Source organism: Xyrauchen texanus, chromosome 9, assembly GCF_025860055.1.
Source record: "Xyrauchen texanus isolate HMW12.3.18 chromosome 9, RBS_HiC_50CHRs, whole genome shotgun sequence".
NCBI lineage: Eukaryota > Metazoa > Chordata > Actinopteri > Cypriniformes > Catostomidae > Xyrauchen > Xyrauchen texanus.
In genome coordinates, this window is record NC_068284.1 from 4,162,964 (window position 1) to 4,190,143 (window position 27,180).

Consider the following 27,180-nt stretch of genomic DNA (forward strand, 5'->3'; position numbering starts at 1 on the left):
CGAAAGCGAACCTCAGGAACTTCCTGTGCTGTGGCAGAATTCCAATATGGAAATGTGCGTCCATGAGATCGATCGTGATCAGCCAATCGTAATGTTGGATCTGAGACACGACCGTCTTGACAGTTAGCATCTTGAACTTAAACACCCTGACCGAGCGGTTCAAGCCTCAAAGATCTAAAATTGGACGCAACCCAGAAAAAACTGCCCGAAGGCTTCCTCGTGGCTTTTCGCCTCCTGGAATCTGGAGATAACCGCATTCATGGCGTCTCCGAAGAGACTGGAAAGCGAAACCGGGGCATCGACTGGGAAAACTCTGTCCTTATCCTTGATGCCTGAAAGGTTAAGCCATAAATGCCTCTTCGTGCTGACTAAAGCGGACATAGACGACCAATGGCACGGGCTGTCTGCTTGGTCGCACGGAGAGATAAATCTGTGGCGTTGCACCCGCACTCAGGTCTTTCAGTAGGTCAGCCTGGTACGCCTGTAACACAGCCATGGTGTGCAGCGCAGCACCAGCCTGATGTGCCTCTTGATAAGCCCTCCCCACTAGCATGGAGGTAGTCCTGCATGGATTAGTGGGGAGAGCGGGTTTCTTGAGTGATGATGCCGAACCGACGGCATCATTGAATACCCCCGTGTCTCAGCACCCACGATAGTCGAGTATAAAGACGTCGAGGGTACGTGAATATGGAAGTATATGGGTTCCTCCATGAGTGAGAAAGCTCGTCATGGAGGTCATCAAAGAAATGAAGGGACTAATATAGCGTTCCTTTTTTTATTTTTTTTATTTATTATTATAATTTTTTGGCCACCAGACAGAAATCTGTCTTATAGATTGGAGCCTTTGGCGGGGGGAGGGGGGGGGGCTCTTGTTCGCGTGGCCAGTCTAGCTGTAGTCTGGCCACAGCCCGAGTAACCACCTCAAGTAATTTATCAGCCGCTTTATTATTATGCGTGAAATGTACAGAGGTTCAGCGCCCCCCTTGTGAAGCTAAGAGGCGCCGAGGCGCGCTTCAGCTTATGAGAAGGATCAGCTGGATCTGGGGAGAGAGAGAGCGATAGGTGCGGACCCGTCTCTCGCTCCTCAGCCAAATATATGCGAGAGCCCCACGATGAAACAGTGGGTGCTGACTCCTGGAAGTAAGCGAGGCGAGTGCAAAGCATTTTGCCCGAAAGTAGGTCGCAATGCGCGCACTCGCCCTGCCCCATCGCGAGAGCAGCATGCTCTTCCCCCAAACAAACAAAACAAAATTGATGCGTGTCCCTGACAGTCATAGAACGTTGACAGGGAAACATGCATCGTTTGCTTTGCTTCTCCGACATTTTTCCACCTTTTTCTTTTCTATTTTATATATATCTATATATATATATATATATATAGAAAGAGGGAAAGGAGAAAAGGTTCACTGCGCACTGCCAAACAAATTCTAAATCCCAGCAGAGGAAAGAAAGTTTCTGACAGGCTTGTGAGACACACAGCATAGTTTGCTCTGAAGAAAACGGATCTGACGACATGCTGGTGACGCGTCTATTTATAGCCTGGCCACAGGTGCATCTAATGATCTCACCAGCCAAGGCTATAAATTCCGGTCAATGTTCACAGCTGGTCACAATGCAGGATTGTTCCCAAAAGCGCTTAGCAAAGCGCAGCATCATAGTGAAGCTTTTTGTAAAGGGAACATTTAATATAACTAAATCAACCTGACTATATTGTGTTACACCAACAAAATAAATTTTTAAGTGTTAGCTCAAGTAGATATAGATCCTTTAATGTAACAAATGCACATTAGCATTTTTTACAGTGTACAGTGTTATATTGGTCATTGAGAGGGTTAGGTCTATGAGTTCTTGTCTAGTACAGGACCAGTGAAAACATATTGAAAGCTAAGTTTATTGAGAAAAACACATGACAAATAAACTAGAGCTGTCAGAAATAACACGTTAACGTATGCGATAAATAAAAAAAGTTGAACGTGTTCATTTTTCATAATCGCGATAAACACATTTACAGTTAATACAACATACACCAGCATAAACACGTGTTGAAATGGCAGAACCTACATAATGTATCATTACAGTACACTGATGCACATGCCAAAAACACACACCAGAGCCCTTCTACCAAGGTGAGCCTAAAAGTTTAGTATAAAATAGCATAATGCAGCGATCTCATTGACATTCTATGAACGGTAGTCATAATACGCTAGTTGACCATTACGCTTTCTCCCATGATAGAGCCGCAGAGGTTGTTATCAAATTAAAAAAAGAATCTCTGCACACACACACAACAGTGCTTCCGTGATAAAATTATATAGAAAGGACCTCTTACAAGCCCAGATGAAACTTGTGATAGAAATCAATTATTGTTCCACCTATGCAAGACGCATTTGAATTACCAGAGAAGCACGTCAAGTCTTAATTATCAACAAAATGCAGAATGAGACGTTTTTATCTTCATGTGGTGTTGATGCCCTGAAGCGAATCATGAACTTGGCTTCGTGACTGCTGTAACAAAGTGGATAGTCACAGTCTACCAGCAGATTAATATTGTAGAGGATGAGAGTTTAAGAGATTTAATGCCCAGTCCATGGAAAAGGCAACCTGTGTGGGGACTAGTTCCTCGTCTGTCGCTCACTTCGACGTTGTGTCTAGGGGTCTCTCTTGAGTGCCGAATATGCCTCTGAACTATGAAAAAAGGCCAATGAGAAGTTGGTAGACAGTATTTGCTTACCCCGCCCCAGGACATACGGGTATTTAAGCGGGCAAATACGATGAGTTCATTCAGAAATGTACTTCGGAGCCGATGGTAGTGCATGCAGTCTGCTGCGAGTCACACAAACCAGTTCCTGCCTTTTCCTCTGATGCTCTGCATGCTGTTGGATTGACGGCGCATAACAGCGGCTTTCTCCTTCTTGCACGGCTGTGCATTCTGTCCCTGGGTGCATTGACAGCGCAGAGAAAACTCGAAAGAGTTATTAAAAGAATCGAAAGAATGCTCTCCAGCTTCAGACGGCCACAGGTGTTGTCTCGTGTGTCTGGGCAGCGATCGAACCGAGGCTGCGTTTGTGGATGGTTCATGCTCTCACTGCGAGAGCATGACCATGGCAACGTTGCGGACGCGGCTTGCTTTCAATAGAAAGCAAGCCACTCCAGCAGCCCCCCGCATTGCTCCTTCTTCCAAGAAGCGATCTGGGATGGCAGCGGGTGCAGCTCCACCGGGTATGCCCCCTCGGACCACCCACCCCCCGGCACGCTCGTTGACTCCCGTCCGTGCTCGAGGTAACAGCGGCTCGCCTCACAGCCAGTATGCCTATCCTCTCGAGCTTGAAGTGGATGAGCTCGCTGCTGCATCGGAGAGCGCGGCATCTGACGCTGAGGACTCCCCTGGGCTGCCGCTTTCGGGCCAGCACGCCCAGGCTGAGTCCGATGCGCAGATGACCGACATGCTTTCCCGGGCTGCCGCTAGCGTGGGGTTGGATTGGAACCTTCCATCCTCCCCACAGCCATCACTGTTGGATGACTGGTTCCTGGGGTCCGGGCGCTGCTCACAGCCTCACCCCATGATGAGCTGACGTCATCGTGGAGAGCAACCTTCTCCACTCGTCACAACGCCACTCGCTCATCCGCTCTCGCTTCCCCAGGTGGATGCGCTCCACCTATGCCCCGGAAACCATACCACCTGGCGGGGTCACCCTATGCTCGCCTCCAAGCCCTGTAGGACAACATCCTGGCCTGGCCCTGTAGGACACAACGTCGAAGTGAGCGACAGACGGGGAACTGGGGCACTATTGTTATCTTACACCTTTTTATTTCATTATCAATGAACTGTCATTAATCTTTTCTAAACCAGTGTTAAATGGTTCACTAGCTCAATAATCTTTCAAAATCAAAAGTTAATAATTCCAAAAACAATTATACACCAATAATTTGGCAACGTCACTGCCTACATAACAGACAGATGTGGTGGCAAAAAGACAGGTGCAACTGCCACTCTGTGAATGCTCTGCAATGTTTGTAAACAATAGGATTGGCCTATACCTGCACTGAATTAAAGAATCTTCAGTATAGTTATTGTGGCATGGTAAACTAAATGTTTCTGTGTGTAAAGAGCACCTTATTGGAACACTGACGAACTGTGTTGATGAGCTCCTGAACCACCAGATCAATACACTTGATGCACGGCTCCTTCAACTTCACTACCTGCTTTTTCACTATTGCCTCAAAGGCCATGTCTGGAGTGAACAAACCCGTCCTGTGTTAGAAAGACACAGAGCAAACATTTCGACATGTTATGTAAATGTATCTGCATCACCACTCATAAAAAACAACTGATGCCACATTTATAAACCACATTCAGTACATACAGTATGTTACATTTTGGGCCATTTCAAGTACCAGGGGTTGATAAGATTTCAACTTTCTTTTTTATATGTAAGATGACATTAAACATTTTTAGTTAGTGTACTTGTTAACCAAGTGGACATAATTGTCAAAAAAAAGTGCATGATTGAGATGAAATATGTGACAAGTGACGTTGGACAGAGTAAAAAGAGCATTTTTATTGGCCGCTGTTCTCAATCAAGCTGTAAATTTAACAAACAAAATAAAATGGAGATGGAAATGACACTGTGATGGAAATTGTCATTACAAAAATGACATAAATCTCCTATGATGCATGTTGTACATACACTGTTGGACATTGATAGATTTAAAAGCATACTTTATTTTCTTTTGCATGATTTTTAGATGATATGAGATTAATAGGCAGGGTGGATTTAGAAACATAATTTGTGCATAGACATGTTATAAATTGCTTGTAGTTTATATTAGGCAAATGATTGTACACTCACATTCTTCACAAATCTTTGTGATGCATCTGGATTTATCCAATGTGTTGCAATTACAAATCCCTGCTTCATACTAAAACTGAACAATAATGATACAGGGGTAAAATCTGTTCCAAAATACTGATATGCTATAAGTGATAATATAAACACATCATTCTCAATCAAATAATCAAAACTCTCACCTGATACCATGAATGTTCTTGATGGCATAGCTGATTTCACGGCGCATTTCTTTCTCATCACACTCCATCTGTGCAGCACAAAACAAACACAGTTTTAAGACTATTAATTGTTCAAAAGCGTGGCGCCTGCAGCCATAAGTTCATTGCACTTTTTCAAGCACTTTGAATTTAATAAGTGATGAAGAAAAGTTGGAACTTATAAAATCCAATGGGCTTTTTAAACATTACTGACAACTTCAATAGATGGAAACAAAGATATTGTTGCAGCGATATAATGCAGAGAAACAATAAATGCCTAATGGAGGAATGGACACTAAATGAAAATGTTTTGAGGAGTTATCCCAACACTTGCCTTGACCAGCTCAAAAGGGAAGCGTTCATGGAAGATGCGGTTGATTTTGGCTCCGCCCGATAGTTCGACTGTGTCCACCTGATCACCAGAGCCTTCAATACGTTTCTCAAAGTCTACCGAGAACTGCTGCACCATCCTGTCACATACGCACAGAGGTTAACAGATGTATGCAATATTTAAGGTCACATCATAAAAGTCAACAGGAAACAGCATTCACAACCAATTCTACTTCAGTAATGAGTCGTATTTCCAGATTGATCTCATGAAAATTACATGACTGTGCAGGGGTGGGGCCAGAAGGGTGGTATGGGGTGGCAGCTGCCACCCAAAAAATGAGCTTTGCCACCACACTTGCCAACACAACTCGGACCTCGCTCACGTCCTGGAGACGGTGCGCAATGGCTTAAACCATCCTGGGAGTACACAGAGTTCTACCTCGGTAGACAACCTCCATCTGTCTGTCAAACGAACTTACTGGATGCCAACTCTTACTCGACTCTTGCCAACACTTTAGCACCTATGGAAAAAAATTTCTGGATACGCACACCTCTGTGACTGTGGCGACACTTTTGGAAAATGACATTACATGGTTCATTGTACTTATCGCGTTAGTTCCTATTTGAAATGTCCACGGTGTGTCAATGAAAGTGAGTTAAAATATCTCCTAAACAGATGAGGTTTTTAAGGTTAAAGCTCTATCTAGTTGAGCTACTGCACACTTTTACATTTCCAGTGGATTGTGGAGGACTGCTGGATTTTTTTTTTTTTTTTTTTTTTAATCTATCATTATTTGCTATTATTGCCAAAACTAAAGCATGGGGAACTGCCGGCCCACGGTATGTACTGAAGATTGGATTTTGTACATGGAAAATGTGTTCATGTGATGATTGCATTCAGGCTAGTGTGTTATTACCACTATCTACCAGTAGAGGTCGCTTGTTCCAAACAGCAATGAGTCTAAAAACATGACAATTGACTAGGATTGGAAATTAGGAAACAGTTTTTCTGATTAGCAAGTTAACAGGGAAACCCATATATTTGGAGACAAAATCTGTCAAGAAAGTTTTCGATTTGAATCACCAAATCACGGAGCCATAGCTAGTGGGGTGAATGGTGGTAATGATTCTAGGCGTCCAAAGGTCCAGTGGGGCCCACTAAAAATTTGAAACTGTATTATTTTTGTAGGTAAGGGGCCCAGAATTCCTTGCTACGGCCCTGCCATTACACCAATGCTCACAAAGAGAAGTATGAGAGAGATACACCGGTGACACCAAAGCTGCTCTCATCACATTTATAAGACACATTTAAAGTGCAAGAATCACTTCACGCATCTTTTGTTGTTTTGCTTGGACATTAAAGAAATGCGTGAATGAGATGGCCTGTCAAATTGCTGAAAAGCCTTGTGAACAGTGAGTGAATGTGTTTTGCATTGCAGATCAGTGCATGTGTGTGTGTTGCGGGGGTGGTGTGGTGCAAAAATGTTTTGTATTTGGCCACTGATATGTTAGGTTCTTGTATTCAGCATTGTTATTGATGATTATGGTTTTTTGTATTTTGGTGATAATATTTGGATTTCAAATTTAAATGTTTATTTTTTTTTAATATGATAGGTTCCTTTTCGGAAATACAAATGAGACATTACATTTTCTTGATAATATGTATTATTGAAGTAGTAATTTTTCCATTTGAAATGCATGTATATATATATATATATACATACATATTGTGAAGAATGTTGCAAGTGAGGATTTGGTCAAAAATAATTGCTTTGGTCATACAAAGTTCAGTACACTTAAAAAAACTAAATCAATATTTGGCGTGACAACCTTTGCCTTTAAAACAGCCCCAACTCTCCTAGGTACACCTGGACACAGTTTTTCTTGATTGTTGGCAGATAGGATGTTCCAAGCTTCTTGGCAATTCTTCTATCTATTTGGGCTGTCTCAATTGCTTTTGTCTCTTTATGTAATCTCAGACTGACACGAGTGGGGGTTTGGAGGTGGGGGACTCTGTGGTGGACATGACATCTGTTGCAGGGCTCTGTGTTCTACTATTCTAAACTTTTCAATTTGCAAAAGTAATATTTGGCAGTGTAACATTTATATTTCCTATTAACACAATAAATGCTTTTGTGAAACATCTTTTGTGCCAAAGACCTTTGCACAGTACTATATACAGTTGCAATCAAAATGATTCAACCCCCCTGACCAGCAATACCTCAGTAAACAGTCAAAGTACTTTTTTAATACACTTTTGGGTGATTTCACATTTCTCATGAGCAAAAGCTTCTAACTCATTGACATTCTTTGGTTTTTGTGCTGCCAATGCTTCCTTGAAATCCCAACAAAGGTTTGCAATGAGATTTTAATGATGGGCCATTTAAGGACATTCCAAGACCTATCCCTGAACTAGATTTTGGACAACTTGAATGTATCCTTGGTGTTATTGTTTAGGTGGAAAGTCCAGTGATCACAGAGCTTCAATTTACACACTGAAGGCATCAAATTTTTGCCAAAATGGCCTGATAACTGAAAGAATCTGTGGCATCGGTCACATACTTGCCAACTTTATCTATTGGAAATTGAAGTGCCTTTGAAATTGTCTTTTTCATGTGTAATGAAATAATCTCTATTAGCTTTTGAGACAGCACATTTTTAATTGCATTTTTTGCATAGAAATACATTTTTGCTTATGACACTAAACTTACATTTTCAAACTTAATTAAGTGCCAATGTAGAGTGATGGCTTAATTTTGTTTTAAAACAATTGCTTGTGTAGCCTTAAATATTTCAAAAACAGCTACATGTGACTGGGTTGAATAATTATAACATGTGTCATGTTCACTGTTGTCTTTTATTTTTGTGCTTTTATGTTGAAGTTTAGTTTAGTTCCTGTTTCCTGTTTGGGTTTTTGTAGTCCTTTTGTATTTTCTTTTATTCTGTCATGTTCACTGTTGTCTTTTGTTTTTGTGCTTTTATGTTGAAGTTTAGTTTAGTTCCTGTTTCCTGTTTGGTTTTTGTAGTCCTTTGTAGTTTATTTTTATGATTGGTTTTCCCCTGATTGTTTCTCCTTCCCTGATTGTTGCCCCAGGTGTCCCTCATTCCCTTGTTTGTTCCTTTGTGTATTTAAACCCTGCTGTTTCTCCATTCCCTTGTTGGTCGTTGAATGTTGTACGTGTTCTTAAGGTTTAGGAAGGTTAATGTTTCCACTGTTTCTATGTTCGCTCCGTTGCCTGTCCTGCTGTGTTTTCTTATGTTCTGTGTTCCTCCGTGGTAGTTTCTTATGTTTATATTTTGGTTATCCCCTCGTGGATGTTTTGTTTGTTCCCAATGTTTTGTTTTATTCTGTGCTTTAGTGTTTATTTAATAAGAGAACCTGCAAGTAGATCCTCGCCCCTCGTCTGCCTTCACCTGCTCGTCTGCAGTTCATAACAGAACGACCGACCACAATGGATCTAGCGGTTCTTCAGGCGAGCTGTCGCTTGTTGAATTTGAGGCAGGAGAGCCGTCCGGTGGAGCATCATATCCGTGACTTTCTGGAGCTGGCGAGTGCCACAGACTTCCCTGACTCCTCCCTGGTGGTTTTCTTCAAGGATGGCCTGACCAATTCGCTCAGGGAGTGGTTGCCACCGGCAACGCACGGCTGGACGCTCCGCGATTTTGTGGAGGAGACGCTGCTGGTATGCGGCTCGCCATTCACTGTGGATGTTGTGGAGGAGGATCCTGCCTCTCCTCCCACAGTGGTGACCCTCCAGTCGTCCATGGCTCGTCCTGTTTCGCCTGCCCCACCTGCCAGCAAGCCAACCCCCATGCCTGCCTTGATTAAACGAGCCAGCGCTGCCAACTTCGTCCGCTCAGAGGAGGAGGAGAAGAAAGGCTTCCGCTTCCCAGCTCATGCCAGCCACGGTCAGCAAGCCAGCACCTATGCCAGCCACGGTCAGAGAGCCAGCGCCTGTAGCCTCGACCGTCCCAGAGCCAGCGCCTGTAGCCTCGACCGTCCCAGAGCCAGTGCCTGTAGCCATTACCATCCAAGAGCCAGCGCCAGTATCCATGACCGTCCAAGAGCCAGCGCCTCCCGAGCCCTCCAAGGCTCCGCCTCACGAGCCTCCCGAGCCTCCCAGGGCTCCGCCTCAAGTCTCTTGAGCCACCCAGGGCTCCGCCTCTCAAGTCTCCCGAGCCTCCTACGGCTCTGCCCCCAGAGACTCCAGAGCCTTCTAGGGCTCCGCCTCTAGAGCATCCTACGGTGCCACCTCCCTTGGCTCCACCTCCAGAGCCTTCCAGGCCTCCGCAAGTAGATCCTCGCCCCTCGTCTGCCTTCACTTGCTCATCTGCAGTTCATAACAACATGGCTGTATTTTAAAAAAAAAAACTAAATCCTGCTATTTATAAATATTAGGTTTTATAATCACACTATGACTTAGAATGTGTCACTCAACTATAGTTCAATGAGATGTAATGTTTCAAAATTCTGGGTCATCAGAAAAGCTTACCTTTGTAAATCCTTACTGTCTATATATATATATATATATATATATATATATATATATCTCAGCAAAAAAACTAAAAAAATGTCCCTTTTTCAGGACACAGTATTAAAGATAATTTTGTAAAAATCAGAATACATTTTCAGATCTTTTAAACAATGTTTTCCATGCTTGTTGAACCTTATTGACATTGAATCTTAAATTAACCTCAATGAACCTTAAACAATTAAGGTTCATTGAGACACTCGTTAAGACACTAACGTTAAGGTCATTAAGACACTAACAGCTGGTCACAGTTATAAAAACTTAGGACACTAAAGAGACCTTTCTACTGACTCTGAAAAACACCAAAATAAAGATGCATAGGGTCCCTGCTCATCTGCGTGAATGTGCCTTAGGAATGCTGCATGGAGGCATGAGGACTGCAGATGTGGCCAGAGCAATAAATTACAATGCGTAAGACAGCGCTAGAGGAGACAGGAAGGACAGCTAATCGTCCTCACAGTGGCAGACCATGTGTAACAACATCTGCACAGGATCGGCACAGCCGAATATCACACCTGCAGTACAGGTATAGGATGGCAACAACAACTACCCGAGTTACACTAGGAATGTACAATCCCTCCATCAGTGCTCAGACTGTCCGTAATAGGCTGAGAGAGGCTGGAATGAGGGCTTGTAGGCCTGTTGTAAGGCAGGTCCTTACCAGACATCATCGGCAACAACGTTGTCTATGGGCACAACCCCACCTTCGCTGGACCAGACAGAACTGGCAAAAAATGCTCTTCACTGATGAGTCACGGTTTTGTCTCACTTGTGGTGATGGTTGGACTCGCGCTTATCATCGAAGGAATGAGCGTTACATTGAGGCCTGTACTCTGGAGCAGGATTGATTTGGAGGTGGAGGGTCCATCATGGTCTGAGGCAGTGTGTCACAGCATCATCGGACTGAGCTTGTTGTCAATGCAGGCAATCTCAATGCAGTGCGTTATATGGAAGACATCCTCCTCCCTCATGTGGTACCCTTCCTGCAGGCTCATCCTGACATGACCCTCCAGCATAACAATGCCACCAGTCATTCTGCTCGATCTGACATTCTGATCTGCAAGACAGGAATGTCAGTGTTCTGCCATTGCCAGAGAAGAGCCCGGATCTCAATCCCATTAAACAAGTCTGGGACCTGTTGGATCGGAAGGTGAGGGCTAGGGCCATTCCCCTCAGAAATGTCCGGGAACTTGCAAGTGCCTTGGTGCAAGAACATCTCACAGCAAGAACTGGAAAATCTGGTGCAGTCCATAAGGAGGAGATGCACAGCAGTACTTAATGCAGCTGTTGGCCACACCAGATACTGACTGTTACACCCCCCTCCCCCACCTTTGTTCAGTGACACGTTATTCTATTTCTGAAAGTCACGTCTGTGAAACTGGTTCAGTTTACATCTTAGTTGATGAAGCTTTATGTTCATACAAATATTTACACATGTTAAGTGTAATGAAAATAAAAGCAGTTGAAAGTGAGAGGACATTTCTTCTTTTGAGTTTATATATATCTATATATACAGTACATATATATATATATATATATCTATATATACAGTACACTATATATATATATATATATATATATATATATATATATATTAAATAAATCATTTCACTGCATTTAAAGAAATAGTTAAAAGAAATAATAAAATATTATTATTCGTTCCAACATTTCTTTTTCAAGAATTACAGCTTTTAATGAGACTTTTTTGTTTTTTTAGTCTCTGGATGGTTACACCACATGACATTTTTGAAGAGGTGTATTCAAGAGAGGACTGCCCAAGGGAGACGCGGGTCCTGCCAGCGGGAGGACCGTACCACAGAAAATACATCACAAGGAGTTGCCTGAAGCGGGAACTATGCCTGTGGAGCCCAAGCCCAACACGGAGCACTTTACTCGTGGTGGGTCTGGCAGCGAATTCCTCCGCTGAATCTGCGGCAAGAGGGCTAGGGAGGAAGAGCATCCAGCAAGCGAGAGCTTACTAGCTAACCTGGGAAAGAAGGCTCACCGGATCAACTTGGTGAAGGGCGTAAGTTGCAAGCGGAACACTCGGTCAGCTGTTCCGTATTACAGAGTTCTACCGGCTCGGACCTGACAAAACAAGGGATGAGACCGATTCAACTCCGAGGTTGTATAACCTAGCAAAGGTGTTGGGTGTTGCCCAGCCCGCTACTCAGGAGATGTCTGCTAATGAGGTGCCATGGGCCAGTGCCCACGAGGATGCAACACTTCTCATAGAGTGTGCTCGAACCGGCAAGGGGGGAGCACGGCCTGGGTTTGATAGGCTAGGTAAATAGCATCAACAACCCAAAGCACATACCAGACACAGAAACGAAGAGGCTGGGTCTGCCTCCTCTCGGGGCAGCTCTTGCAGGTTCATGACCTGGTCCATGAAAGGGGTCATATGATCCTTGGGCACGTAGCCCGGCTGCAGTCTTAGGATGACATGAGCATCTGCCGGACCAAACTCCAGGCCATCTTCAAAGAGAGGGCTTTGAGCTTGACTGAATCAAGCGGCTCGAAGGGGGGTCTCTGAAGGCCTGAGAGGAACACTGAGAGATCCCAGGAGGGGAACAGGCTTGGCCGGGCCGGGTGCCTCTAAGGAACCTGATAATCAAGTTGTGCTTACCAAGGGACTTGCCGTCTACTGCGTCGTAGTGGGCTGCGATAGCAGCGACATACACCTTCAAGGTGGAGGGGGACAGCCTCCCCTCCAGCCTCTCCTACAGGAATGAAAGCACTGACCGAACTGCGCATCTTTGCGGGTCTTCAGATCTGGAAGAACACCAATTTGCGAACAGACACCACTTGAGGGCAAAGAGATCTATCTGTGCCCTGCCAAACGGCCCCAAATCAGCAGGACCACCTGGGGATGGAGCCTCCACTCTCCGCTGAGTTAGACCTGTCGTGACAGCGCGTCCGCCGTGATGTTGCGGTCGCCCGGTATGTGAGTGGCAAGCAGCGACCTGAGTGGCGGCTGACTCCAAAGGAGGAGATGGCGGGCAAGTTGTGACATGTGACGGGAGCGTACGGCGCCTTGGCGATTTTTGTACGCTACTGTGGCGGTGCTGTCAGAAAAGATCAAGACATGCTTGCTCCGAATCAGTGGGAGAAACCTCCACAGGGCAAGGAGTACAGCCAGCAACTCGAGCCAGTTGATGTTTAGTGTGCCAACGCAGGCGGCTCCCATCTGACACCTGCTGTAGGGGGACTCCTGTCCACAGAAAACAGAGGTCTGTCCAAGGGTTGAAAGTCTGATGGCAGGGAGTGGTGATTAACACACGGTATATACCGCAGCGCCATGCCCATCTCGGGACTCGAGTCTGAAGCCAGTGCTGGAGCAGTCTCATATGCATCAATCCGAGAGGCGCGACCTTGGCCCGAGGATGCCATATGCCCCAGGAGCCTCTGGAAAAGTTTGAGAGGAACCGCTGTGCCTGGCTTGAAGCGAGCGATGCACGTGAGCACTGACTGCGCGTGCTCGGTTGTGAGGTGCTGACATTGAGACTGAGTCTAACTCCAAACCGAGAAAAGAGATGCTCTGAACCGGAGAGAGCTTGCTTTTTTACTTCCCATAGCGGGGCAAGTGCTGCCTCTGCAACCTTGGTGTAGACGCGAGGGGACAGGGACAAGCCAAAGGGGAGGACCTTGTACTGATATGACTGGCCGTCGAACGCGAACAGTAAGAAGGGTCGGCGTCGGGAGGCAAAAGCATGTCCCGAGGCTTGGTTGCTGAGAAAAAACTCTTACCTTGCTCCGTGGAGGAGGAGGTCCTGTAGGGACGTCTTCGAGATTCATCAGCGCTGGCCTGCCGAGGCTGGGCAAACGTGGGTCCTGAGGCGAGATGGCCACGTACAGGGAGCCAGAACTGCTAATTTATGGTACCGGGGTGCCGTGAGAACGGCGCGCGCCAGTTTGATAACCCAGGAAGTGAGGAAATTGCTCTTTTATTGACAATTTGGGTACCACAGCCAAAGGGGTGCGGTGAAAGAAAAAGGGAGAACTGAGGATTCTCCTCGGAGTGGTCTTGCTACCAGCTCCGGAGCAAACGTCTGGCTTCCTGGGTGCGCCGTCTCAGGAGTGTTTAGTGGTTTTACGGGATCTAGAAGAGGTCCTGGAGACGGGGGCGTACGCCGCCTGCGGGGCGCTTGACTCTGGGGCTGAGAGCCTGGCCCAGGTTGAGGCGGAGCTGCCGGTAGTTTCTTTGCAAGGGGACACCCACGGCGAGGAGATGGGGGACGGCCTGTGCTGCGACGGCACGGCATGATGTGAGATATGACCTCCGTCTGTTTCTTCTCTGCCAAAAACTGCTGGGCGAAGTCATCAACGGTGTCGCAGAAGAGACCGAACTGGGAGACGGGGGTGTTGAGAAAGCGGGATTTGTCAACGCCATGCATCTAGACCAAGTTCACAGTTGCCGTTCCTTGACAATGAGGGTGGCCATCACCCGCCCGAGTGCTTGCACTGTGACCTTCGTAGCTATGAGAGCGCAGTTCCTGCAGCACGTCAGGATTGGGACTACCCAGGTGCAGATCTTTGAGTGCCTTGCCTTGGTGTACATAGCATGCAAGGCGGAGGCGGCCTGTCCAGTGGCACTGTAGGCTTTCGCAGTCAGTGACAACGTTGTCCTACAGGCCTTGGAGGGGAGTACCGGGTGGTCCCGCCCAATGGAAGCAAACGAGCATGCAAGGGGGCAGGTGGTTCGTGGGGCTGTGCCCGACGAAACCGAGCCCGCTGCCATCCCCAAATCGCCTCCATAACCAGCCGGATCGGCCTCAATCCCGTGGGAAGAAGGAGCGCGGGGGCGGCGGCTGGAGTGGCGTTCGCTTTGAGAAATGAAAGCCATGGTCATGTCCTCGCAGTAAAAACATGAACCATCCACAAACGCTGCTTCAGTATGATCGCTACCCAGGCACACGAGGCAGCGTCTATGATGTCACTACAGCGTGTATGTGTCACTACAATCAACACAACGTCGAGTGAGTGACAGAAGGGGAACTGAGGCTGCAGTGGGCCTACCATTTGTGTACCTTGTGCCCGTTCAGAAATGCTTATCTGCATAGCATTATAGTAACGTGTGTTTATTTGGGTTACTGTCACCTTCCTGTCAGCTTGGACGAGTCTGGCCATTCTCCTCTGACCTCTGTCATCAACAAGTTTTTGATCACAGAACTGCCACTCGCTGGATGTTTTTTTCCCTGCACACTTCTCTTTACACTGTAGAGACTATTGCTCGTGAAAATCCCAGGAGATCAGCAGTTACAGAAATACTCAAACCAGCCCATCTGGCACCAACAGTCATGCCTCATTCAGATGGTTTACGTAAACATTAACTGAAGCTCTTAAAGATCCCGTCGATTAAATTAATTAATTTAGTGTGAATAATTATACAAAAAAATAACATGTTCAAAAAATTAAAGCAATTAATCATTCCCAATGACGTGTATGTAAATTCCTTTATAAAATAATGTATTGTCCAACCATACGAGCAATTTAAGCTTGAAGTGCATCTGTTTTTATGAGCTGCATCAATAGTTGGCAGTGTGCCTCAACAAACCTCACAAGCAGCGCAGAAACAGAATGAGAACCATTCACGGTGGAAGCACAACAAGTGGGCAAAACCCAACAGAATACAGGAATCTTGAGGCACGATTTTCAAAGTTTCCAATTCTTTTCACTTGACGAAGCATACTAAAAATGCAGCATTTATGATGCTGAATACCATTGAGAGTTACAAACATGTCTGTCTGAGGCACACACATATACATGGAGCAACGATTAAAAATAGTGCAGACGGAATGCAAGAACACATATTTTGAGAACTGGAACTCAATGCAAAACAGATTGCTGACAAATGTAGGCTTGTTCAATGACATGAGAATAAATCAAACAATTTACTGAGTTCTTAAGCCACTTTTTATATTGTCTAATCAATGCATTATTCATCTGCCACAACAATGCAGTTTATTTCAAACTGAATTTCAATCCATATTTTATATTTATTATATGTCCTACATATTATATTTATAAATATTAAAATTATTATGCATTATTTATATGAATTGTCTTTATATGAGTGCTTTCTTAGCAAATAATGATGTATGTGACTAAATGCAATTAACTCGATTAATTAATCAGCATGTCATATTTAATTAAATCCATTATTGATTGACAGAAATAATATATATATATATATAGTTAACAAAATCTTTAAAACAATGTATTTGTCCTTCATAGATTACCCAGTATAATGAGGAAATTAAGTAAGGGTGTGAACAATGTGAGAGTGCAGATTTGTAATCGGTCCTTTGGTAGAGAGCAGAAAACTTTTGGCCCTCATCAACTTCTAAGTTGCCCATCCCTGTCATAGCCATTAACCGGCATTTATTATGGCTGCATTACCTACAACGTTGTCTAAATACTTAGCTGGCTATACTGTGTATTAACATTAACCAATAGCCAGTGTGACCTTGGTGACGTCAGCCAAAAACAAAGTTATTTCTGAGGTGGCACAAGTTTCTTTGCAATAACATGCACTGATGAAATGTTCACAATAAGACCAAGAAATGTATTAAATTAAGTAAAAAGAGTCAATGTAGATTTCATGATGACTATAGCTGTGAGTACAGTATAAAAAGAATAACTAACTGCAGAAGGGCTTTGGTCTTGCGTGAAGGGTCGTCGGGGCGGTAGTGCCGGTATTCTTCCGCCTCTTTGTCCAGCGACAACAGCTGTGACTGCAGTTTACTGCGGAAGGCAGGGAGCGTATCCCGGATGTGGTTGGTCAGTTGCTATAGAAACACAAACACAGAGATATATAATACCATACAGTATATATAATATAATACCATACCAGAACTTAAAATAAACCTCAGCAGACACATTTTGTAAATGCTCGATAAAAGGTTTAGCATTTTTTTTTTATACAAAATGTTATAAATATCATAATAGTTTAAGATGTTATACTAAATTAATATACTAAACTAGTTAAACATTTAATTATTATAAAGAAATAAATCAAGTTACAAGTAATTTATCTGTCAATTTAGTTCAGTTTTGCACAGTCTAAATATCTCAGTGTCTAATATTACTATAATTGCTTATTGTAGTCTTACAATTCTCTGGAATATTTGACTGTGGTCAATGACAGCTACCCAGATCTCTGAGATGTCTGTTTTAGATCTTTTTATCTGAAAGCATCACAATCTAATTAACATCTGCTAAACATCTTAAAAAGATCAGATATACATACATTCTAAATCAAATGTCTCAAAGACATTTGCTGAATGTTTCATTAACATGCATCTTTTAGATGTATTTCAGATGAGCAAACACTGTTAAAAAGAAAAACATCTTCCAGATGTAAACACACACATCAAATAGATGTCTGGGTGAAGTATGTGTGCTATCAAGGTAAACTGTTTATTTGACCGTTATCGCAGGCAAACGATTTCCTACATAGCTGTGCTAGTTTCAAATCAAATCAATATATCCAAAAAATATAATTTATGACAGTCCAGTGTGAGATTAATAAAGTGCAGTGCTGATTTATTGATCGTGAGAGATCAAGGGTTCTAAAGTCTGATTGCTTGGGTGAACAAGATGTCATTAAGTTGGATGGTGTGGGTCCTGATGATGCAATATAGCCAGCCAGATGGTAGCAGTGAGAGGAGCCCATGACTCGGGTGGCTGGAGTCTCTGATGATCCTCCAAGCTTTTTTCACACACCACCTGGTAAATATGTCCTGGAGTGAGGGAAGCTCACCTCTGATGATGTGTCTGGCAGTTCGCACCACCCTTTGCAGGGCTTTGCGGTTGAGGTCAGTACTGTTGCCGTACCAGGCAGTGATGCAGCCAGTCAGGATGCTCTCTACAGTGCTGGTGTAGAACCGTGTGAGGATGTGGTGGTTCATTCCAAACGTCCTCATCCATCTCAGGAAGAAGAGGCGCTGGTGAGTCTTCTTCCCAACGGCCTCAGTGTGGCGGACCATGTGAGTTCCTTTGTGATGTCGACACCAAGGAACTTGAAGCTGCTGACTCTCTCCACTGGTGGGGCTGTGTTCTCTGTCTTTTCTCCTGAAGTCCACAACAAGCTCCTTTGTCTAACTGACATTGAGGGAGTGGTTGTGCTACCGACACCAGCGTGTCAGAGTGTGCACCTCCTCTCTGTAGGCTATTTCATCATTATCAGTGATTAGACCAACCACCATTGTATCATCAGCAAACTTAATGATGGCATTGGAGCTATGTGTTGCCACACAGTCATGTGTGTACAGGGAATACAGGAGTGGCAGCCCTGAGGGGATCAAGTTTTGAGGGTCAGTGATGAGGAGATGTTGCTGCCCATTCTAACCACCTGGCGTCTACTTGACAGGAAGTCCAGGATCCAGCTGCACAGCGAGCTGTTTAAACCCAGAGCCTGGAGTTTCACATCAAGCTTGGAGGGCACTATGGTGTTGAATGCTGAGCTGTAGTCTACAAACAGCATTCTCACATATGTGTACCTTTTTTCCAGGTGGGAGAGAACAGTGTGTATTGTAGATGCAATGGCATCATCAGTGGAGCGGTTGTTGCCGTAAGTAAACCGCAGTGAGTCCAGTGAGGCAGGCAGTACAGAGCAGATGTAATCTCTGATTAACCTCTCAAAGCATTTGCTGATGATGGGTATCAGAGCAACAGGATGCCAGTCATTTAAGTTAAGTGATTTAAACAAGTGATTGCTTTGGTACAGGCACAATGATGGATGTTTTAAAGCATATGGGGACAACAGACAAGGAGAGGGAAAGGTTGAAAATGTCAGTAAAAACACCAGCCAGTTGGTTAGGGCACGCTCAGATGACGTGGCCCGGAATGCCATCTGGACCTGCGGCTTTACAGATATTCACCCATTGGAAGGATCGGGTTACATCCGCTACAGAGAATGAGAATGAACTAACCTCTGTAGCTTTGGCCGCGAGAGCTCTCTCCATGAGGGTGGTGTAATTTCCCTCGAAACGATCATAAAAAGAATTAAGCTCATCCAGGAGAGGCAGCAGGGTTCACGGCAGAGTTTATATTCCTTGCCACATGCTTCTAGAGTCGGTGTTGAACTGTCCTTCAATCTTGTCCCTGTACTGGCATTTGGCTGCTCTGAGGGCATAACTGGCTTGCTTATGCTCCTCCGCGTTCCTGGAATTAAAAGTTCTGCGCATTAAGTGCCACATGAAAATCGCTATTAATCCATGGTTTTAGGTTCGGGTAGATCTGTATAGTTTTGGTCTGTACTACATCATCTATGCACTTCCTGATGAAACATGTTATGCTATCAGTGTAGACCTTGATGTCCTCATCAGAGGCAGACCGGAACATCTCACAGTCTACGTGATCAAAACAGTCTTGTAGCATAGAATCTGATTGGTCCAACCAGCACTGGATCGTTCTGAGGGTGGGTGCTTCCTGTTTCAGTTTCTGCCGGTAAGCAGGCAGAAGCAGAACAGAAGAGTGATCCTATTTGCCAAATGGTGGGCGGGGGAGGGATTTGTAACTATCCTGGAAGGGAGAGTAGCAATTGTCCAAAACCCAGTCCCCTTGTGAGTTGAAGCTTATCTGTTGTAGTATTTCGGTGCTATTGACTTGAGGTTGGCTTTGTTAAAGTCCCCGGTCACAATGAACAGGGTGCACAGTTTCCTGCTCACTTATACCATACTTGTGGGGGGATGTACACAGCTGTGATAATGACCACTGTTAATTCCCTCAGTGGCCAGAATGGTCGACACAGAAGCATGAGAAATTCCAGATCAGGAGAGCAGAAAGACTTGATAGAATGATCATAAAACATACACCACCACCTGAGAGGTCTTTTGCTCTGTCCGCTCAGTGCACGGAGAACCCCATGGGTTCGATGGCTGAGTCTGGAATCTCCACAGATACCAAAGTTTCTGTAAGGCAGATAATGCAGCAGTCCCTCGTCTCTTATTGGAAAGAGATCTGTGCTCTCAGCTCGAAGAGCTTGTTGTCCAGAGACAGAACATTTGTCAGTAGAATACTGGGTAGCGGGGGTCGATTTACTGCTTAGTCTGATGAGAACGCTGGCTCTCCTTCCCCTTTTTCGGCTGTGTTTCTGCAGCCAGGCTGCCCAGACAAAGGACTCTGCTGGCGTGTTTGAAAACAGTGAGGTAATTAAAGTCCGGTTTTCAGTGTGCTATTTCAGAACCAATGTCCAAATGTGTTTGTCTATCATATACAATAAGGACATAAGAATTGTAGACAAAACAAATTAAAACTGCAATATTGGGTTGGAGCTCGCAACGCAGCAGCCATACTCGGAGCCATCTTTAACTACTCATGCCTCTTATATCACTCCACACTCTCTTTCTTCTCACATAATAAAATTATTTCCACTCAAATCAATTGTTCATGTACATTCTATGTATTTGTACATTACTGTATTGTACATCATCTATAACAGGGGTCAGGAACCTTTTTTCACTAAGGAGCCAATTTTTTAATTTTTGGTTGATTTCTTTTTTCGAAAGAGATATATCACAAACGAATAATTTACTATTTTCAAAAACAACGTTTTTCAATAAAATAAAATAAAATATATTTTCAAATATGCAAATATTACAGGTCCGTAGCCAGCCTATTGAAAGGGGGGGGGTTCTTTTTTAAAAAAGTGGACCTTTTTGCAGTTTTTCTCCTCCTTTTGTATTTAATTATGAGGTTCAAATACTTCATTTTGGTGACCTTTCATGTAACACCTTTGTCAGTCCATACACAGTTCATAAATTTAAAGACCACACTAACAACAGAATAGATTTAATGAACTTTACTGAAATATTAATAATAATTCTTCTCATCATCATTTCTTGACTATCTGTCAATGCCTCTTTGCTTGTTGCTGTATTTGTGTATTTTTTTATGAAGTAATTTGTAACTGTAACGGAATACATTTTTAAAGTAACCCTCCCAAGCTTATGTATAACAACCTTACCCTGTTTGCCAGTTTTTTGAACATATGTTCAATATTCTGCGACAATGACGCTGCTGCCTGCTTTCTCTTCCATCTCTCCTGCCCTTTTCGCCCCATACTCACTATTTGGTTGTGACCTCATACATCCTCACACTATCAGTGAATCGGTGCAAAATAAACTCATAACAGTTAATAAATAAAGGATAACATGACACGCATAAAAAACACTCAGACTAACTCACATTAAGACATAACACTCTCACATACTAGGCATCGTAAATCAATTAAATCATTCCAGATAATTTACCTCAAGCGGTCTGCTTTGAAATTCTCAGAGGAATAAGATGCGCACCGAAGGAGAAGCATTTCCATTGGCTCCAGTCTGCCGGTATTGGCCAATCACAAAAGTCGATATTGCACAGCCAATTTCACTGAATATCCAACTATGTTTTATTATTAATTACGCTACGTTTATATGGCTATTATATTGAGTGTATAAAATATAGAAATATATTTTATTTCTATATTTATTTCATCATTCAGAGGCGATGCTTCTTCACCGTTGCTTTGAAAAGTGTATTGCGAGAACTCTCTCTGAACTGCACGCGCGACGCACACACACACATGTCCAGCTACAATATTAAATCATATTAATTTGAAACAGCAATCCAGAATATTTGTCGCAAGCATTGATTAAAAAAATGATGACAATAATCACATGAAAAACAAAAAAAAAACGACTTAAATTCTGGACCTTTGGCAGTGAGGGGGGGGGGGGTTCGTTCGAACCACCCGAACCCCCCCTGCCTACAGGCTTGTATTAATAGGTAACATTTTGCAATATGGAAGTGAGTACACACGTTTGTGCAGGTCTCCATAAAATTCTTAATTTTACTTCATGAAAAATGTAACTTCCCTTTTGTGCTTGATGATTTGTAAAAAACATTTGAATGATAATCGTATTTAAAATATCAATATTCGATTATATGATCAATCCCCAAGGTCTGTGAATATTCTTGCTTTATTGATTTTGCTTTAAAAAAATTATAAATTTATTGAAACACGAAAAACTTAAAAGACATTTAAAATATCTTTTGTATAATTTTTAAATAAATATACATTCAAATTGCACTTTATACAAAACGAAAAAGTAATATAAATAACGAAGTCAAAAAAAAAATCCTCTATTTAACCCCCTCCCCAAATCCAAACATTTACTGTCTCGGCTCCATTTGCCATCACGCAAGTATCAGTATGCAGCAACAGGTGCAAATTACTAGCATACAACTTAAGAACTAAAGACAATTATAAATGTAAAGATAATTATAATAATCATCATAATAAATAAAAAATGTGTGTTCTTATCGAATGTGTTTGTATTCCGGTTTGGTCATATTTATGCTGCCTAAAGAAGCAAAAAACAACTACATTTTAGGTTCAAGGTGATGGTGTCTTGCATTATTTTATGATTTAATCACTTTCGTCTTTGTTTATTTAATACAAAGATACCTGTATATATTACTGGACCTGCAGAGTTGCGTTCACAATGTGTAAGAGTGAACTGCTTCATCACAGTACCGCACAAGGTCATTTGCAGCATTCTCATAGATTACATTATTCTTGCAAAATGTTTTCAGTTGAACGAAACCGAGAAAAAGGAGTGATAACTCTTTACATGCGCTTGTTTCACGAGACAGGGTCCCGTTGCACCCCTTTGAACAGTGAATCAGACACGAGCATTGACGGCTATTGTCTGTTCTTAAAAATATAATAAAGTGTGTTTCTTCAAACACGTCAGCATTTCTTGTCATGTGTCACTCCGAGACACCTTTTGCAGGTAGATGAGCAAAATTATCGTGCATGAAAAAGAGGAGCTCGCGAACTGGATTGAGTCTCGTCGCATTTTGCGGGTGCTATATCACACCCTGGTTGCACATAAAAAATAACGAACGTGTCATTGACTTCAAGCTTTGCAATCGCACCCACACTTTCTGTTGGAAAAGTCTTTCTAGAAAGTTTTAAACGTTCATGTGTTGGTGAATGGTGAGCGACCCGGCGAGCCACCTGATTTTTAACAAAGAGCCACATGTGGCTCGCGAGCCATAGGTTCCCGACCCCTGATCTATAACATAACATATCAGATGAATTGAAGGCATTTATCTAAAGGTGTTTGTACCTGATTGAGGACTTTCTGCAGGTGAGGAGTGCCCATGTTGTCTCCAATGTGTCTGTATGCAGGATGAGAGAGAAAGAACTTCCTCTCTGCTGCCAGAGCAGCTTTAATGTCCTTCTTCCCATCAATGTCCTTCTGACTGCGGTTCACCACCCCAATATAACCTGAGAGAAAAAATCATGCATGGTGGAGGCAGGAGAAAGTTAATTTTTAATAACCATATAAAAAGATCCTAAGAAGTCTAATTTAGGCACTACATTTGATAAACCACATTTAACTAAAATGTTAAAACATGCTGTGAATGCACAACATTGTGGGTGTTCATAAAATAAATGGTACACAGAAATAGAAACAAGAAAGCAGTAAACACACCACTGTCAGGTGCCAGAATTCAAAATTGATCACAACTGCTATTTTGTTATTTGTACTTTGAAAATACATTTAGTATTATCTATATTTTAGTAATTTTTGTTTTGTACATAATTTTCCTTAGTGTTCGTATCTGTGAATTTTTTTACTTGTTTGTATGTCTTTCGTGTTGTGAAAAATCAATAGAAAACATGGCTTGTAATAAACTGTAGATATTTTATAATAAAGAAAACAACCGATAAATATTACAAAAAGAAGATGGCATCCTCCGTGACAGATGCTTTTGCTTGCCCCTCTCAGTTGAAAATAAAATGCTAAAATTGCAAAAACAGCATGATTTGTTCACCTCGGCGTAGTGGTAGGAGCTTGTTCTCCAAAACCTCTCTGGCATCTGTACCTTCATCCATCAGGTCAAGTTTAGTGATCACACCAATCGTCCTCTGGCCTGTGAGATGTACATAATGAGATCAATTTAAAGATGCCTTTAAAGCAGTGATTCCAGGAAGTATTTATTGCAGCAAACCACATTATAAAGTCAAAAAGAAAAACATACATATTTAATACTATGCATTTATGGCTCCTTTTGAAGGGTGAGGGTCGAAATCCCTTGTCTCTTCAGATATATCAATACATATATATATCCTTTTATATCAATATCTATAGATATTCTGTTGCTTAACTTCTTTAATAAAATGATGAATTAACTATATGCATGATCACATAATCAATTTTATTTTTCTTATGCATAACTGAAATATACGCTGAATCATATGTGTGTTAAGAGTTAATTTTTGATCTCATGCACTTCCTTGAAGCCTCTCTTTCTGTTCTGCACGGAGGCTGACTTGAAGGTCATCTTGGGAATAAGCTTGAGATGGGGGAATGTTAAACATATGTTCCAGATGTATTCTGTGGTTGATTTTTACCTGTCCATGACTAATTATATGATTTAAAATCCTATGTGATACCACTTGAATAAGTAGAAGTGTAAATTTTCTCTTATTATTTCTTTCCTCTCCTTTGTCTAAGGGGTGAATATTTCTTATCTCACTGTTTTGGTTAAAATGACCTGATAAATGTGTGCTCTGGTTCCCTTAGTCGCAGAGAAACACTGTCGTTCGTCAGTGTTTCGTGTGTGCGTATTGACCTTCTACCCAGGTTTTGAACCCAGGGAGACACAGCAGGCAGACTCGAAGACGCCGAGACCATCTGCGAGGTCACTTCAGATGTAAATCTCGGGCCAGGACGACAATTGCGCTGATTAATGTTGATGTGCTATAGCTATCTATATGTTGTGACTTTATGCTCTGTTAGCCAATCAGGAGTTAAATAATAGAATATACGTCCTTGCAAATGGTATAATTGATGTAAAATTTTGTGTAAGGTATGAGTTAGCTTTCGATCTCCTCGTGAGACTTTGCCGCTGGCTGTACCAATTTCACTGCAAACTATTCTTCAGTAAATTTTGGATTCTTTGATTGAACTTCTGACTCCTGGTGGTTTTCTTTCTCCATATCTGATCGGGTCATAACTGTTATACCCCTAACAGTTTGGTGGAGGATTTAGCGGGCAATCACTCCGTGGTGGCATCTCTGGCAAATCAGCAAACAAGGTAGGAAGTTTTTTTTTAATTGTTAGGGCTGTCTGACTGGAAGAGATTTTGAAGGGGAGCGGGAGAGCTTCACTCCGACGAGGCGTGTGAAGAGTAATTAATTATACTATTGAGAGTATAAGAAGTCGCTGAGAGTGCTGTTTAAGTGGCAACAGCAAACAGCGCAAGTGAAGTCGCTGAGAGTGCTGTTTAAGTGGCAACAGCAAACAGCGCAAGTGAAACGTGCTCTGTGAGGGGGCCCAGGTGGGCATGGGTGAAGCACCACCCCGGCAGAGTGCGTCCCTGGACGAGAGGTCCAGTGGCACCGTAAACCTGCTCAGTCTCTTCCAACTCAGATAGGGGTACCCCGAGCTTAGTGAATCAGGCAGTTAGGGATTCAGATATTAGTTATAAAATAAAATAAAATACAATAGGGATTGTTTTGCCAGGGATGCATCAGGAGCGGTCCCAAGTAAGTAAATAAATGGTGACCCTAATTGGTATGGATCAGTATATGTGACCAGGATGTTTGTGAAGAATACTTTGTGGTGAAATTGGTAGAAATCCAGTATTGTTGCTGCTATAGTTAATTTATCCACGTAAAATATTTGCTGCTAAAATCTTTTCGGTAGTGATTTTCAACTGTGACCAAGAAAAATGTCTGATAAAGGGAATTTTATGAGTAGTTCTGACCAAAACGAGCAGGGCACACGCTGTAAACAGCTCTGCTCTGACGAGCTCAAATCAAAGAAATGTGCACAACTCATTAAGAAAATGGTCAGTCAGGGGTTTGATTCTGATTGGAACGTCATGCAGCAGATTGACTGGCTGCAGAACGAAAAAGACGCTGATAGGGCCAAATATCTATCCGTGTTTGCCTATTCATGGATTTGTAAACTGGGTGGTATACCCTTAAACCATGAAAAGGCAATTCCAAATATGATGGACGGATGGTCTAGGTTGATTGCCCAGCGTGATAGAGTGGCAAAAATTATTGGGCAGGAAGTCGGCTGTGATTTGTGTAGTTTGAGTAAGGGTTTTGAGGCTGTTTGTGAAAAAGCAGAAAGTGCTGTGAAAGATGAGACAGTTCTCCGTCCTCCCTTGGCCCTCACCTTCCCTTCTCAGACTGCTCAGGCAGCGGCTGCTTTCAGCGCTGTTGATCATACTGATAATCAGAATGATGGGCCATATGCTGCAGATTGTTGAATGTGGCTGTTTCGCGCCCCCCACCTTATAACATTTCAGAGATTTCTGCCGTGCAAGCAAAGCAGATTAAGCAAAAACCGGGGGCCAGAAATCTTAACTTGTCCCCCAGAGAAATGTCTAAACCCATTGAGACGGCATTCGCCGCCCCAATCCGACATCAGGATAGGGGAGGATTGAATGCTGAAATGGGTGCTGGCTGTGAGGATGGTCAATGGGTCAGACTCACAGCTGCTGAAAAAAACAGTTTGCTTGCAGGGTTGGAACCGTTTAAGTTGTATAACCCAAACAAAATTCTATGGGACCGGCTAGAGGCCGTTGCTAGGCAACAGAATCTGGGGATGGCAGATATACAGGCTTTGGTTGAAGGTTTGGTCCCCCCCAGCAAATTAAGGGCGGTTCAGATGGCTCCTTTCCACCCCAGAGTCCCCACAGATTGGCCTGAGTTTTGTGAAGCTTACTCAGATTACAAGATACGCGTGAAAGATATTTTGGGTCGGGGGTCTTTTCCCTGGACCAGTGTAACACAGATTAAACAGAGGGCTGGCGAAAACCCCTTAGACTACATTGAGCGCTTTCGCATAGCCTATGAAACGTACTGTGCTGCAAACAACAACATAGAAGATCTTGATTCTGCCATAGTGATAGAATCCGCTACAGGCGGATTGAATAAACAATACCGAGACATGTTGTTGAATAGTGCCATTGACATTAGATATTGGGAGGATTTGCTTCGTTGGTGCTCTGTAAGCTGGAGCCGCTTGCAAACACGTGAGGATGATGTTAATGTGGGTAAAGTATCTGCTGTGTCAGTTGAAGTGGAAATGAGTCCCCGCCATAACATAACCTGCTATAATTGTGACGAAAGAGGTCATACCTCTAGGGATTGTACCAAGCCTGTTGACAGATGCAGGAATTGTAACAGAAAGGGCCACATTGCTAGACATTGTCGAAGTGGTAAACAAAACAATCACAGAAATGAGAAGG

The 27,180-nt window shown here is 43.2% G+C and overlaps 1 protein-coding gene across 1 annotated transcript in view; it reads right to left on the reverse strand.

The window, feature by feature from the left end:
- The window catches only part of LOC127649806 (dynamin-3-like), a 163,010-nt gene that overhangs the window by 106,861 nt on the left and 28,969 nt on the right, over positions 1–27,180 (reverse strand). Inside the window, exons 6-11 of the mRNA XM_052135052.1 lie at positions 23,746–23,844; positions 23,034–23,194; positions 16,555–16,697; positions 5,382–5,517; positions 5,030–5,097; positions 4,114–4,252 (exon numbers count right to left, since the gene is read on the reverse strand). Of these exons, the coding sequence (XP_051991012.1) occupies positions 4,114–4,252; positions 5,030–5,097; positions 5,382–5,517; positions 16,555–16,697; positions 23,034–23,194; positions 23,746–23,844 (746 nt within the window). The remainder of the gene's footprint in view (positions 1–4,113; positions 4,253–5,029; positions 5,098–5,381; positions 5,518–16,554; positions 16,698–23,033; positions 23,195–23,745; positions 23,845–27,180) is intronic.